Genomic DNA, 15,678 nt, shown 5'->3' with positions numbered 1-15,678 from the left:
TCCCCTTCAAAAATAGCACAGAAAATTAAAAGGCTTAAAATGTATTTTAATAAGTTGATGCTGCATTACTGCTCCATTTTTCAGAAAAACTCCAAAGGTATCAGGGACAAATCAAACATGGTACACCAATAAAAAATGCACAGCGTAACTACCTAAGATAGGCAAGGCTAAGAGTTACTGTCCCACCTTCAGCACACAGCAACCCTGTTCCCAAGATTGTACTAAGCCTACCAAGAAAAGCTGTGAACAGCAACATCATAGACACAAAAGGGCCATTCCTGGGTTGTCTTCACCCAAGAAAAAGATGGAGGCAAGTTAACACAAGATTTTTTAAAAGATATACTAAAATGAAAATCACTAAGAGAAAACGTCTTCCTTAGGACATGAAGGGGTAATATATGGGATATAACAGAACCGTATGCACGTTGTCTGTGACCTCTGCGGACATTTGCCTGAATTCCCACCTGGGAGTGAATGGAGCAATGGGGCTAAGGTCATTGGGGGACATTTGGTTTTTTGTGGTATATGTGGCAGTGTCTCAGGGATTGGGGGGTGTATGAATGAGAAAGCAAACAGAACAGGATGGACAAAGAATGGAATGATTAAGATTAATGGGGGCTCTAACTGGATCCATTTTGCCATGGTTCCCCCCCAGGCCCTCAACACTCACATGAGACTTCAGGAATGCACCACACAGAATTGATTAAACGAAATACCACACAGAACTGATTTGTTACATATCGCCCCTCCCTTGCCCTCTGCCTCCAGCATACTCCCTAGAGTAAGTTGTACAGGCAGGGAAGACCTAACTATTGGGAGGAATCCCTAACACTTTTCCAGGGTAGAATTCTGGCTAGTCCAAAAAGGGTCCTTCTTTTAGGGGTTTTGGGAAACTAGACACTGCAATTTTATTAGTATCGGCGACGTTTGTTCGGAGCAAATTCAGCTCCAGGAGCTGCACGGTTGAACGCAGGAGGGGTTCCACCAATTGCCCCAATTCCTTCCATTGTAGCAGCTTGACCAAAGCGTTCAGTTGTTGGTGGGGTCTTAAAGAGAAAAAGAGAGCAATGTTACAATACAACCTATGTCCTAAGCTTCCTACCCATCTGTAGTCCCTCCCCTGGAGGCCAAGTCCACTCAACTATTCGAGGGTCCCGGCACTAGGGGTGACTAAGCCTGTTTAGAACTCTAGCAGATATCGGTGAAAGGAAGGTTGCCTGAATTATGGACCCACCCCACCATCCTACCTTTAACTTTTTATCCTTATTCTTATTGGCTAAGCAATATTACATACTCAATTCCTAGGGTGGATAAGTTCTAGCCAAGTCCTTTTTCCTGAACTAGGTATTTGGACAAGGGCAGACCATCACTCTTCAGTAACCTTAAGCCTATCTAGTTTTAACATTTTGACACTAGAACTAAAACCACCTCAGGACTATATAATATAAGCCATAAAGGCTTCTGGATTCACATCTATTCTATGTGATAATGCCTCACCTTCATTGCCTGCCCTCCAAAAAAGAACCTGTTCACCCAGGGTAGCAAGTAAACAGTTAGACTGGCCAGTCAGACTGAGGCATTTGCTTAACTCTTGATAAAGTATAGTTCGAGACCGGGCTTGCTCAAGATTCAAAAATAGGGGGCCGGCCCAGTGGCTAAGTTGGCACGTTCCGCTTCTCAGCGGCCTGGGGTTCGCCAGTTCGGATCCCGGGTGCAGACATGGCACCGCTTGGCAAAAAGCCACGCTGTGGTAGGTGTCCCACATATAAAACAGAGGAAGATAGGCATGGATGTTAGCTCAGGGCCAGTCTTCCTCAGCAAAAAGAGGAGGATTAACAGTAGTTAGCTCAGGTCTAATCTTCCTCAAAAAAAAAAAAAAGAAAAGATCAAAAATAAAGATCTTGAGGTTACATTTAATGGATAACAGTGGTCCTAAAGACTGATATCTGAAGCAAAATCATGGCAGGCCCAGAGACTATGAAGGCAATGTCCTTTCTCTTTGTATCACCATTCTGAGTTAGTGTAGGGTCCTGCAGATTATTACCAATCCCAAGGTTCCATCTGGCATCATAGTAGCAGGTCCTGGAGGAGCTGGGGTACCAGCTGGCACAGGAGCAGGGGGCATGGCGCCTCTGTTGTTTATGCCCATAGCACCTGAAAAGCAGAGTAGTGTGATCAGTACAGGAGACAGAGATTCGGTCTCTTTCTGTGCCAAAGGAAACAATTCAGTAAGACCTTTAGGCTAAGACATGTTACACCCAAAAAACAATGCTCCTGGAAATGTCAATCCTTTAAATCTGGACTGGGTAGGAGAAACCACATAATTCATGAGAGATGAGACAAAAAAGGAAATCAGAGCCATTAACCTCTTAAGTCCTTACCTCCCATAGCCATCTGGCCCATCCGTATCTCCTGCTCTCTCTGAAAAACAAAAAACACTCAAGACAGTCCAAGACAGCACTGCATACTACCACAATCCACTGAGGACCAGACACTAAGGGAAGCAGATAGAGTGATAACACATCTCATGTGCACTGAGACCAAGCTGAGAAACACTGACAACAGCTCCTTGCTAGTTGTGCAGTGAGTTCAAGGTCAGAGCCTCCTAATCAGGAACAGGAGGAGAGGTGAAAGGAAAGGGGGAGAGACAGTTGATTTCTTCCAGGGCTGCAACCTGTACAACTTCCAGGACATCAGAAGACTAGTCAAGGTTGCTACAAGACTGAATATATCTCATCCTACAGTCACTGAGTCTAAAGAACATTCACTGGCCCTAGCTTTTCATTCTAAATTGCCAGTGAGGAATTTGGGAGTTGAAAGGGAGAAACTCCCTTTCAAACCTCACCTTTCCTTCCTATGAATTCTTCTTTCTAAAAGGAGTCTCATGGAATAGAAGAATTGGTCATAACCTGGTATATTTTATAGTCTTAGTGGACAATTCACGGTGGGTTTGTCATATGATGACTGGCCTGATACATTATGGGCACATGGGAGATATACCGCATCAGGGAAGGTTCCCTTGAATCCTTCCTGCTGTCGCCGCATCATTTCTTCCTGTTGTCGTCGCATCTCTTCCTCCCGGCGCCTGCGCTCCTCCTCCTGCCTACAGAGTCACCAAGGTATTTAAGCAGAGGCCTTCCAGAATTTGAGCAAATTATCTAAAAAGGGGACTCAGCCAAGAAGATCAAGAGTCTACTGAAAACTATCATAGCTCTCCAGGAAACTCACTGTTAAATGTGCCCAGCCCCAAAGCAACCCAAATGTGTCCTTCAGGGAAAAAAGTTCTTTCCCAAAGGAGCCTCATGAGACCAGCACTCAGCTCCTTTCTCTTTAGTGCAACCTTGGCAATTCTTAGAACCACGGGCAGCTGAGACACTGCCCATTCAAAGAGAGAACTTGAGAAGCAGCCAGGAAATACGTGCCAACGTATTTACAGATGCATGAGGTAGCAGAGCGGTAGGAAGCAGGAGTGAGACATTACCTTTCAGAGCTGTCAGAGACAAAGGCTTTGGGAACAGTTACCTGAGCTCCAGCTGCTTTCGCTTTTGCACTTCTTGGTTGTGCAGCTCTTCCATCCTCCGAAGTTCTTCTTGGCGCCTCATCAAATCTAGAAAAACAACAGACTGATTGAGAGTATTTTTCATTCTCCTCAGATAGGCCCAATAATTTTCCATAAATAAAGATCCAGAAACCAAAGGGGATATATAATCCCTGAGTGGCCATCCAAGGTATCCAGATTCCAAAAATGAAGTCAAACCTATTATTTCCTTCTCCACAGAATCCAGTATTCTCTGCCACATCTCCAAGCTCATTTGCCTACCAAGATCAACAAAATATTTCAGAGAATAAAAGTAGAGGTTTAGGCCTTTCTCTACTGATTGATACAAGGAAATTCCTGAAAAAAGTTATTTTGTCCTCCTTCCAGTTTTAGGACTTAAAGGCCTATACTCACCCTGCCTCATTAGCATGACCTGGTGCTCATGGCGAGCAGCCTCCATCTCCATCTCCAGCTTCTCACGCGCTTCCTTGATGTTGCGGTCCACTTGGTCCTGCTGCTGCTTCTCCATCTCAATGAGTGCCTTCCAGCGCATGGCATACTCATACTCAAAGGAGCCAGGCTGTGCAAATCTTGGTGGCTGCTCTCGCTCCCTATAAATAAGGTTCCTGGGTTACTAAAACTTTGTCCAAGATTCCCCCAACTCATAAACACTGCATTCCTGCTGAGGGCCAAGATAATGGCTGCCAGTGAACACATATACTAAAAACCTGCCTCTTTTACACATCCCTTTACAAGCTTCCTTAAGAATAGGCAAACATCAAACAAGGAATCTGTCAGCACCACATACTTGTGAAATTGCTGGTTCTTTATAACCAGCTTCTCTGGAAGTCCCTCTTCATCATCTAACTGGTCCATGGGCTCCACAGTCACAGGCCGAGGAAATCTGGGAGAAAGAAAGAAACTTCAGTGTTAATCAACTATACCCTACCCTAGACTTCCTCTCCACATCTGCCACTGGCACAAGGAACTAGTTAGGGGTCAGGACTGCACAATTAAACATCCTTCTGAAAGGGCTTTAAATCCAGCCCCAAGTAACCAAGTCCTTTTAATGGCATTATGTGGAACCTGGGGTTGATAGCATGGAGTCAGGCTTCAGATCTCCGCATACAGCCTTAAAAAAGATATTCAAAGTAGATAGATATGGTACTTCAGTACAGCATAAATATCCAGACGACGACTTGGGGTAAATACTAAGAGAGATGTTGTGTGCAGACAACAACTTTTCAGAGTTCTAAAACTTCAAAGTAAGGGGAAATTTAACACTGATTAAATGACAATCTACTGAAGACTGAAAAGCTTTTTTCTTTTTTTTTTTTTAAGATTTTCTTTCCCTTTTTCTCCCCAAAAGCCCCCTGGTACATAGTTGTATATTTTAGTTGTGGGTTGAAAAGGTTTATTTCTTAATCCTCACACCATTCCCATTAACTTAGAATTACATTGAAACCCATACTACAAAGCTGAACTAGTATCAAAATTTTTCTTTTTGAGGGGGGGGGCAAGACTAGCCCTGAGCTAACTACTGCCAGTCCTCCTCTTTTTTGCTGAGGAAGCCTGGCCCTGAGCTAACATCCATGCCCATCTTCCTCTACTTTATATGTGGGATGCCTACCACAGCATGGCACGCCAAGCGGTGCCATGTCCGCACCCGGGATCCGAACCGGCAAACCCCGGGCTGCCGAGAAGCGGAACATGCGAACTTAACCGCTGCGCCACTGGGCCAGCCCAGTATCAAAAATTTTTAAATGAACACAGGAATATGGTTCCTAGAGGCTAACTTCCCAGACCACAGGAGGAAGTAGCAATCTAAGGTCTATTTCTGAAAACAAGCCCTCACTCACGTGGTTAGCAGGAAGGAGCCTTCACTGCATCTATCCAGAGCTTTCCGAGCAGCTGGCTTCCCTGAGAATTCAACGATGCCTTTTCCTGAGGGCCTTCCTCGATCATCCACAATGACTACAGCCCTCTCCACCTGGCCGAACACAGAAAAGGCTTCCTCTAGCAGTTCGTTGGACACATACTGAGGAAGGTTTCGGACAGTAAGGGATGCACTATGGCAGGCAAAGCGCACACGCAGCTGCTTTCCACGGAGTGGCATGTTGTCCAGCTCCACTTTGGCAATCTCCGCTAGGGTTCGTGTTTCCTAGGAAGCAGAGGAAAATTAGAGTAACTCAGTGTGACAAGGACTACTCGCACAGCCATCAAGAGTCTAAAGTAGCATAGCTCAATACAAAATGTCTCTAAAAAACCTTGGCGACATGCATACAAAGAAACATGGATAGAACTGGAAGAATGGAATTTGTGTGTTTCAGATAACTCTTTGGTTAGCCTAATTCCTCTGATGACCTTGCAATAAATCAATTGGAAATTCTAGAAGTCACTACTACTTACATGGTATCACAGATTATTTCCCAAAGTGGTAAACGATCATCTGGACAATAATGACCAGCCTAAAACCTACCCTTACAATTCAGCAGCCAGAACAGTTTAATTTTCGCTAACTATATACACAAGTTTAACCAGAAGCGCTTATGCCCTCAGGAGGCCTCTTTAGAACCACAGTCCTTGATGGGACTCCCTTTATGTTACTAAAGAGGAATCTGAGTCCCAGAGAAAATGACTTGCCTGTATAGTCTTGAGTTAGTGGTAGATCTGGAATGAAAACTAGTTCTGACCACCACGTCCAGTGATCTTGCTAGCATTTATGTTCCTCATTTATGGAGATAGATAATTCCTAGAAAAGTTTCCCCCATACACTTAAACATGTTTCCTAAATCAGATTTTTAAAAAAGATTTACACTTAAAAATGGTTAAGTGCTAAATTTTTTTTTGAGTTCATAATAGTTTACCATCAATATGAGATTTCAGTTGTACATTATTTCTTGACTGTCACCACATAAGCGCTCCCCTTCACCCCCTGTGCCCCGCCAGCCCCCTTCCCCTGATAACCACTGAACTATTTAGTTTGTCCATGTCTTTGTTTATATTCCACATGAGTGAAATCATCTGGTGTTTGTCCTTCTCAAATTTTATGTGTATTTTAACACAATTAAAACTTCCAAAAAAAAAATAGATACAAATAAAACTGTCCCCTGGGGCCAGCCCCATGGCCAAGTGGTTAAGTTCGCCTGCTCCGCTCTGGCGGCCCAGGGTTTCACTGGTTCGGATCCTCGGCGCGGACATGGCACCGCTTGTCAGGCCATGCTGAGGCGGCATCCCACATGCCACAACTAGAAGGATCCGCAACTAAAATATACAACTATGTACTGGGGGGATTTCAGGAGAAAAAGCAGGAAAAAAAAAAAGATTGGCAACATTTGTTAGCTCAGGCGCCAATCTTTAAAAAAAAACAAACAAAAACTGTCTCCCTCATGGTTTGAAGTCTTTTTTTTTTTTTTTAAGATTGGCACCTGAGCTAACATCTGTTGCCAATCTTCTTTTTCTTCCCTTCTCCCCAAAGCCCCTCCAGGCTTCATAGTTGTATATTCTAGTTGTGACTGCCTCTGGTTGTGCTATGTGGGACACTGCCTCATCGTGGCTTCATGAGCGGTGCCACACCCGCACCCAGGATCCGAACCAGCAAAACCCTGGGGCACTGAAGCAGAGCGCGTGAACTTAACCACTCGGCCACTGGGCCGGCCCCTGAAGAGTCTTAAGTAAGACAATACATGTGTAAGGGCTTTGGAAATAAACTATATAAACCTTGATCATTACTAAAATAAAAACCTTTTTCATTTTTTCTGGAAAAAAATTAACATACTAAAATATTCATGGGAGGGTAGTAAATAAGGAAAAGATACAGATAAAACAAGATTAACTATGAATTGATATTTATTGAAGCTGGGCAATGAGTATGTGCAGGTTTATTACACTATTCTGTCTACTTCTGCATGTTTGAAATTTCCCAGCTAAAACCAAGAAAGTTCCAAAGGGCATACTTTAGCCCCAGTATCCTAGGCAAATAAACCTATGTTGTCCTTCAAACAACACAAAACTCTATGAGGAAAAATAAAAACAAAATCTGCATTTTTTGTTTTATTCCACCAACTACAACTACAAGCTTTTAATAAACAGACCATCTGAGAATTATTTCCACTGCCTAATTTTCCATATCCATTATTCCCCAGCTTCCCCACCTTTTAGAGCACATGCCCTAAAAGCCCACAGTTGCTCACCAAGCGGATAAAGCCAAAGCCCTTATCCTTATGAATGAAGACTTCGCCTGCCTTCCCATATTTCTCAAATAGTTTCCTCATTTCCTCCTCAGTGATGTCAGGAGGAAGATTGCCCACAAAGAGCCGGCTACGTTGGGTGAAGGTCTTCTCTCCTGGTTTCCTAAAATTCTTCAGGTCAATAGTCAAGCCTTCATCTGAGAGAAGACACATAGTCACTCAAAAGACTGGGGAAAGAGATTTACAGTCACATTCTCAAAGAGCTACAACTGCTGCTAGACTAGGAAACCTAATTGCTGTAGAAAAAGTCAAACACCATTTCCCAATGCAATCTATCCATTAACTACTTATCAGTAAACTGCACCTTAGAACATGAAAGCGTACAGATCTGGGGGACTTCTCAACAGCTCTTCTATGGGCCAGGAGCCAACCTAGACTAAGTCAAAGATAGAAAGACAATGCAGGAGCTATCGGCCAAAGAGAAAATTAAGCAAGTCAAGGAGTCTTATGTCAGAAGGGATCAGGATTTTTAAATTTAAAACACAATTGCTCCATTTTCCCAATCTCTCACCAATCTTCTTAACCTTAACAGTTCCCATTTCAGGCTTGGGGTAATGGAATGAAAAGAAATGAGTTACGAAAGAGTATTCTTTGTAGGAATCTCTGGAAATAAAGAAGGTTGAGGTTGGTTCTAGTCTTAGAGGCACACAATAGGTGCTCAAAGTTTGCTGAATGAATGAGAATGTACCGTTGAAGACTTTTTACTCTAATTAAAAAGGGGCTGGCACAGGCCCCAGACTAAAAGTATAATACTCAGCACCAGACTTCTCCATTAAGTCTTAAAGACTTGTTCTGTATTCTCTAACTATCAGCCATCTGATGATTACCTCTAAGAACCAAGCTCCGAGCAGGTATCTTTTAGCAGTAGAATGTGCCAACACAGCAAAGCAACCTGTACTCAGCTGCTATCCTACAACATGTCTGCTCCCTGTTTCAGAGACTCAGTCTTTTGCTAAGTATTAAGAAGTAAATAGGGAAAAGGAGAACAAAGGTGTGCCACAAAGACCTATTCCTTTATAATCCCAAGAGACTAATCTAAAAACCAAGAAACCATTCCCAAGAGGGAACCTATTTCTACCCCGTTACCTAATATGCACTCACTTTGGCTGCTGGCTTGTTGACCATTTGCAGGGATGGGTGGTGGCGGTGGCTGCTGCTGTTGCTGCTGGTGGTGTTGCTGGTGGTGATGCTGATGATGCTTCCTTGGAGTATGGTTTTGCTTCTCCAAGTTAAAGGTTTTATTGCTCTGCATTTTTGCACCCTAAAAAGAAAAAGTGGACTGTCAAATACATCCAGTGCTTAGCATGCAATCCCTCACCTTCCCGATGACCTATATGTCATTAATCACCTTTCATATCCTGGCTTTTGCTAGATCCAAACAATTGGTTATTCTGAACAAGTATGGTGAAGGACTATAACTCAAAAATCTAAAAATAATCAGACATTAGCAGTTATGTTGCACATAAGAACTAGACAAGTACTAGATGAGAACAGCTTGCACTAGAATGACTTGAGGAACCTTCCAGTTTAATAATTCTACCTATGAATAGGTAAGTACTTTTCCAAAAGAACTACCCTCCCCCAATAGCCCTATCATAACGTTAAAGCACATTTTAAAAACACAATGAATGAAACAGACTCTACTTATCACAAGGACAAGGACTAATAAGTCTTGTTCTTCTCTGGCACCTTGCACAGTCCTGGCCTGCAGGAGCTACTGTGGAATGAACGCAGGAAAAACATGGGCTGTGGAGTTTTGAAGCACGGTCCTAATGCTTACTTACTAGCTACGTACTACTTAGTTAATTACTTCTGCACTGGTTTCTTAAGCTACTATAAAGAGGATAATAAAAATAGCTACCTCTCAAGGTAGCTATGAGGATTAATAAATGTGAAAACACGAGTTCAGTACTGGCATACAGTAAATACTGTTGATAATCACAACGGAAAGATAAATAGCTACCAAAGCAACAAAAACAGCAAATACAAAACGATGAACATGCAATCATAAAATGTTAAATTCTGTCAACTAAAGATCAACGTTAAGATTAAAAGAAAACAAAATGAAGATTCCTGGTACAATCCAGACTGAATTCAAAAGTGAATAGTTTTAAAACGGCAATTTTCTAATTGATCAAGTTAACAAGCCGAGGACAGTCTTCCTCATCCAAGGCCAGTTCCTCAGTCAACGAAATAAAAGGGCAAAGTCAATCCTAAATCCTCTCCCCTAAACACAAGACCCTCTAGTCAGAATTTAGCTGAAAGATGCAGAAAAGGACCTTTTCATGAACGCTGTATTGTTATCGTTATATGATTCCTTTAAAATAGAGAAAATTAGGGGCTGGCCCCATGGCCGAGTGGTTAAGTCTGTGCGCTCCGCTGCTGGCGGCCCAGTGTTTCGTTGGTTCGAATCCTGGGCACGGACATGGCACTGCTCATCAAACCACACTGAGGCAGCGTCCCACATGCTACAACTAGAAGGACCCACAACGAAGAATATACAACTATGTACTGGGGGGCTTTGGGGAGAAAAAGGAAAAAATAAAATCTTTAAAAAAAAATAGAGAAAATTATATCCCTCAGATGAAGAAAATGTGACAAAGGCTTGATAACTGTTGATTTTGGAGGATGGGTATATGAGAATACTTTTATGTGTATGAAAACTTCCCTAATACATTTTATATCATATCCTACCAAAACTGAAAACATCAATCCAATTCTGTATCCACAAGTTGTTTCATAATAGGTCACCAGAACCGTCAAGATGTCCATATTCTCTAACTCAGGAATCTACTCCTACAAATTTATCCTAAGAATATAATTTTAAAATTTAAAAACTATGTCCATGAAATAGTCACTGTAACGGACTTTATGGTAACAAAACAATAAAAATGACCTAAATACCCAGGAGCATGGTTTTTAATAAATCATGGTACATCTATATAATGGAATTAGTTACACAGCATTAAAAATTATGAAGACAATATAAACATGAAAAACGTTTGATGCTTTAAGAGGGAAAGGATTTTGGGGAAAAAAATGCATGAATGTAGACAAGGAACAGGAAGTGGGCAAAAATGAAAAGTGTCCTGCTTATAGGTTATTGATAATTATTTTACTATTTTTTTTTCTTTTTTACTAATTCAGTCAAAAAATATTCACTGAATGCTTACTATCTGCTAGGCACTATTCTAGGTGCTTGGGCTGCATCAATGAGGAAAGCAAAGATTCTTGCCTCCACATAGTACTTAAAGAGGTGTAAGCGCCATGGGAAAATAAAGAATGGGGGTGGGGGGGCAAAGCGGATAGGGAGTAGAAGGGGGGGATGGCCGTTATAAAGAGAGCTGTGAGGTAGGCCTCCCTGGAAAGTTGACATTTAAGCCAAAGCTTGAATTTTTCTCACTTATATAACTCCATCAATCTTATGTTTCTCATTAATAAGGTACCTCTTACAAACTACAGAAATATAATATAGAAAACTTATATGTAATATAGGAATGTAATATAAAATCTTTAATATAGAAAACTTAGAAATAAAAACAAAAAATAAAAATCCAACGATTCACGGTTAAAAAATAGTCACTGTTAACATTTTGGTATACCCTTCCAGTCACTGATTTACATATTTATATGTAGTCTAAATGGGATATTGTAAAAACTATTTTGCAACCTGCCTTTTCTACTTTATGATACATGATGAACAGCTTTCATGTCACTAAATCTTCTACATTAATTGTTAATGGACACAGTATTCAGCTGTCAACCAAGCCCCTATTGTGTTGGACAGTTGAGTTGTTTCTAATTTTCCACCATTATAAACAATGCTCATAGCTAAATCTTGGGCACATCCATGAGTAAATATTCTTCCCACAATTTCCATTTTTGCTTATTTACCTTCCAAAATATACATTTATCATTTCAATAACCGCAATCATAATGCACCATTGTATATTCCGCTTTTTCTCATTTCTATAGTATCAATTAACATTTTTAATGGCTACATAAAGTCCACCTGGATGTACACTAATTTACTAAATTATTCCCTACTCTGGAACATTTAGGTTATTTCCTTAGGATACATTTTAAAAATAGAATAATTGAATCTATCTTTGTGACGCTTGCCACTAATGCAGCATTGTTTTCTCAAAAAATTCTAACTTTTAACACCATGAATAGGTGTAGCAGTTTCACAGCAAACGGGATACCAAAAAAACAAAAGGAAAGAAAGGAAATCATGTTTTTAAAAATAAGATATAAAAGTAGGAAATTAAAACATACAAAATTTAAAGTCTACCCCAGCAAGAGTTAAGGTGAACACTAGAATCAGGTCTTTCCCTATTTGAGTCCCAGGTATTAAACACCTCCCTTCCCCTGACCCCAAAGTGGCCTACAGCAGAAACGCGAATTATCCTCACAGCCATTTCTCCAACTACAATTCTTCTTACCACCTCTGGCTAGAATCCAAGGAATCTCTTTTTTTTTCTTCAGCCTTTAATTTAGGAGTCAGTAGCCCCAGCCTCAGTACTTTGCATCCCATTCAGGAATCCACAATTTATATTTACATGTTAATAGAAATCCTTATAGAGACTCATTCAAAACTGAAATAGTAAAAACTATACATTTACATCTTAACTACACCTCCACTCCATTTCAAGGCCATGTTACAACTTCTTAGGAGAAATGACGTACCTCCTTGAGGATAAAGTGCTGGGATGTTCTAAACCATTTAAGATTACTTCAAGGGAGGTTATTTTTGGTTTTAGAAAGTGTAAATTGTAGCTCGGTAGTTAAGATGATAATACCAGATATTTATCAACCATTATATGCTAGGCACTAAGTCTGCATTATCTCATTTAGTGCTCACAACTATTATTCTTCCGGATAAGAAAACTGACGCCCACCCAAGGTCCCAGAGTGTGATGGAGCATGGAGTGGAACTCAGGTCTGTTGAACTCTAAAGCTCATATTCATCACTATGCTACTAGCTTTGTAATCAAACTCACCTTGATTTCAGAGTTTAGAGTCTAACAAACTTACTAGCCATGTCACCTAACTTCTGAGCCTCAGTTTCCTCATTTGTAAGATGGGGGCGGACAATATCTACCCCACAGGACTGATTATTTTAAGGACTAAATGAGATCATGTACACAGCAGGCACTTGTTCCTGCTGGCAATCACTACTCCTCTTTCCACATATGGTGGGTGCTCCAGTTAGACAAATGCCATCAATTACATTCTTCCTCCGCTCTTCTGGATTCTTTCTGCAGAAACCATTTTTTTATAACCAAATTGCCTACTTTTGTGTTTCTGAATAAATGCTTCCATAATGCTCATCTTTCTAATCTTTCCCTTCAGTTTATTCTTTCCCAAGCAGGCACTCAGGGTGAAGACTGAATTAACATTGCATAAATTACCTAAAACAGTGCCCACAAAGTAGCAAGTACTCTCAGTAAGTATTGTCTCTATCACCTACTTCGGATGACGACCACCAACAGAATCTAGAAATATGTGCAGAAATCTCCTGAGTAATAAATTCACTGACCCCTAACCATTGGGCCTCTGAGAACAAAGCACGAAAATCAGCAGCAAAGACCTCTGTCTATTTATCTGTCCTAAAGACTAACCCCGACGAAGGACTCTCTTGAGAGAAAATATGTATTGCTGGTTTAGAAAGACTGGCGCTATTGGGCACGCCACAGTTGCACAAATGTTGTTTAGGTACAGGATCAAACACGACATCACGCACACTTGAAATCTAGATAAACGTCCCCTCAGTTTTCAGAAAAAGGATCAACTTTTTCAGCGGGAACAGCGGGGAAAATCTGGTGAAAGTCTACCAGACAGAGATGGCCGCGTAGACACGGACCGGCCTGCAGGCTGCAGAACGCAGCGACACGGTGAAGCCCTTCTCTAAGAGCTTCTCAGGCCCTTTCGTTTAATAACAAGGAAGTTGGACAAAGACACAGTGTAAATCTAGCCAGCGTCCCCCGCACCAGAGTCGCCAGATTTGTCAAATAAAAATACACAACATACAGTTAAATTTAGATTTCAGATTGAAAATGATTTTTAAGTATACGTCCCATGCAACATATACTAAATAATTTGTCTACGTGAAATTCACATTGAACCGGGCATCCTGCATTTTCTCTGGCAACTCTGCCCCCTACACCTACCTCAACTTCCACTGAAGACAGCCAAGAGCCTCCCGGTCCTCTGTAAGCTCGACCTCTCTGTTAAGAACACAAAGAACGGTGTCGGCTTACAAGAGTTCCTCCAAAGGCAGAATACCCGATAAGAAATCCACGAAATTCATTTCCATTTTAAAAAGTGATGCTATCAACGGGTCGAGTAACCAGGCAACAGGAGGCAAGAAAAGGGCCTGCAGGGGCCTGCCTCGGAGGCGGCGGGCGGGCGAGCCGCGGCACCTCCCGGCGGGGAGCTCGGACAAAGCCCGCCGGCCGGGCCGCCGCTCCCGCGCGCGGCGTTAAGGGCCCCGCGAGGCCGCTAGGAGCAGCGCCGAGCCAGCGCCTCCCCCGCCCCGCGCCGCTCCGGGCCCGCAGGCCAGGGCGACGCCAGGGCCGGGGCACTTCCTGACGGGGCTCCGACTCAAAGACCAGTCGCACAAAGGAGCGGGGCGGGAAAGGAAACGAAAGCCAGGTGAAGGCAGGCGGCCAGGCCACTTGAGAGCGACAGGCCCCCGCGGGTGGGCTGAGGAAGCCGTGTGGCGGCGGGGACAAGGCCTCAAGGGGCCTTGGGACCAAGGGCCAACCTCCCTCCAAATCGAGCCTCGCCCTTAGCCTCTTCCTTCACCGATTGTCGCGAGAAACCCTACTCCCCTCTCAAACAAGCACTCTGTCGTCCCCAAACTCACCCTCCACCGACTGTTTTCTCCTCAGAGTAACGGCGACGCTACACGGCCTCTACCGTCCCGAGAAAAGAGCGCGCGACCGCCGGAAACGAGCCGACGGAGCTCGGCGCCTCCCAAGGGGTACAAAGTGGCCTTCTCGACTGGTTATGTGACCTGCCAATCAAGGTTTATCTCAGAGGCGGAATCGTTTTTCCGCCATTTCTTCGATTCTATTGGCTACCGAAGGCGAAAGACTGGAATTCGTGTGAACGACAGATGGGGACAAAGAGCGAGGCTTTGTACCTAATGCGCATGCACGAGTTGCGTCCGCTAGAGACCAAAAAAAAAAAAAAGAAGGGGGGAGGGGGATGGAGGTGATGGAGGGGTAGGGAGGGGGATGGAGGGGTAGGGAGGGGGATGGAGGGGTAGGGAGGGGGATGGAGGGTCGGAAGGAGAAACATAAACGGACTAACCGAAAGACTCAAAGACCAAGTGATGGGAGGGGGAAAAAGGAAGAGAGAGGAAAGTGGAGAGAGAGAAGGGGAGAAAATGTGCACGTAGGCGTGCTCTGAGAATTCCTGCACTGCGCCTGTGCAAGAAGCAAGAGTAACAATGTCATTGTATTCAGTGTAGTACATCTAGCCTTTTCCTACTGAAAAATGCCCCGCCATGTTTCTTTTTTCACACTTCCTCATTAGGGCTTGCACTCTGACACTCCATACTTAATCAGATTTCTAGTTGCTCCTCCTGCTGCCAGGTCTGCTCATGAAGTCCAGCTGAAATAGTCATCACTCTGGTTATGGTTATGGTTATGGTTATAGAAATGGGGGCGGGGGGGCGATTGCTACCTTAGTCTCTATGTGATGACACAGAATTGTAAACAGCACCCTCATTTCCATGGTAACCAGGGAACCCAGAGGTCCAAACACCACTGTTGCTCCTGTGATTTACAGAGAGATTCCACAGGTGTCATCATTGCCATGGATACATTGTAGGCCTCCAGATCAGACTGATTTTGTAAGCCATAGGACGCCAATCAGGTA

At 43.0% G+C, this 15,678-nt stretch overlaps 1 protein-coding gene across 2 annotated transcripts; it reads right to left on the bottom strand.

Moving 5' to 3' along the window:
- Positions 1 to 25: 25 nt before the first annotated feature.
- Positions 26 to 14,818, bottom strand: NONO (non-POU domain containing octamer binding). Of its 2 annotated transcripts, XM_044764309.2 has the most exons (12): positions 14,660 to 14,818; positions 13,962 to 14,018; positions 8,890 to 9,049; positions 7,732 to 7,925; positions 5,398 to 5,699; positions 4,347 to 4,442; positions 3,953 to 4,149; positions 3,523 to 3,607; positions 3,001 to 3,103; positions 2,382 to 2,421; positions 2,045 to 2,154; positions 26 to 1,046 (listed from the first exon to the last, which is right to left on the bottom strand). In XM_044764309.2, the coding sequence occupies exons 3-12, from the start codon at positions 9,038 to 9,040 to the stop codon at positions 912 to 914; spliced, it is 1,413 nt and encodes a 470-aa protein (XP_044620244.1). In that variant the 5' UTR covers positions 9,041 to 9,049; positions 13,962 to 14,018; positions 14,660 to 14,818; the 3' UTR covers positions 26 to 911. The 2 variants fall into 2 exon arrangements, with proteins under 2 accessions (XP_044620244.1, XP_044620245.1); XM_044764310.2 differs by lacking the exon at positions 13,962 to 14,018 and having other exon boundaries at positions 14,660 to 14,799.
- Positions 14,819 to 15,678: the final 860 nt, after the last annotated feature.

The sequence above is a fragment of the Equus asinus genome, chromosome X, assembly GCF_041296235.1.
Source record: "Equus asinus isolate D_3611 breed Donkey chromosome X, EquAss-T2T_v2, whole genome shotgun sequence".
NCBI lineage: Eukaryota > Metazoa > Chordata > Mammalia > Perissodactyla > Equidae > Equus > Equus asinus.
Note: the sequence above shows the minus strand (reverse complement) of the source record. Positions and strands in the feature narration are given on the sequence as shown.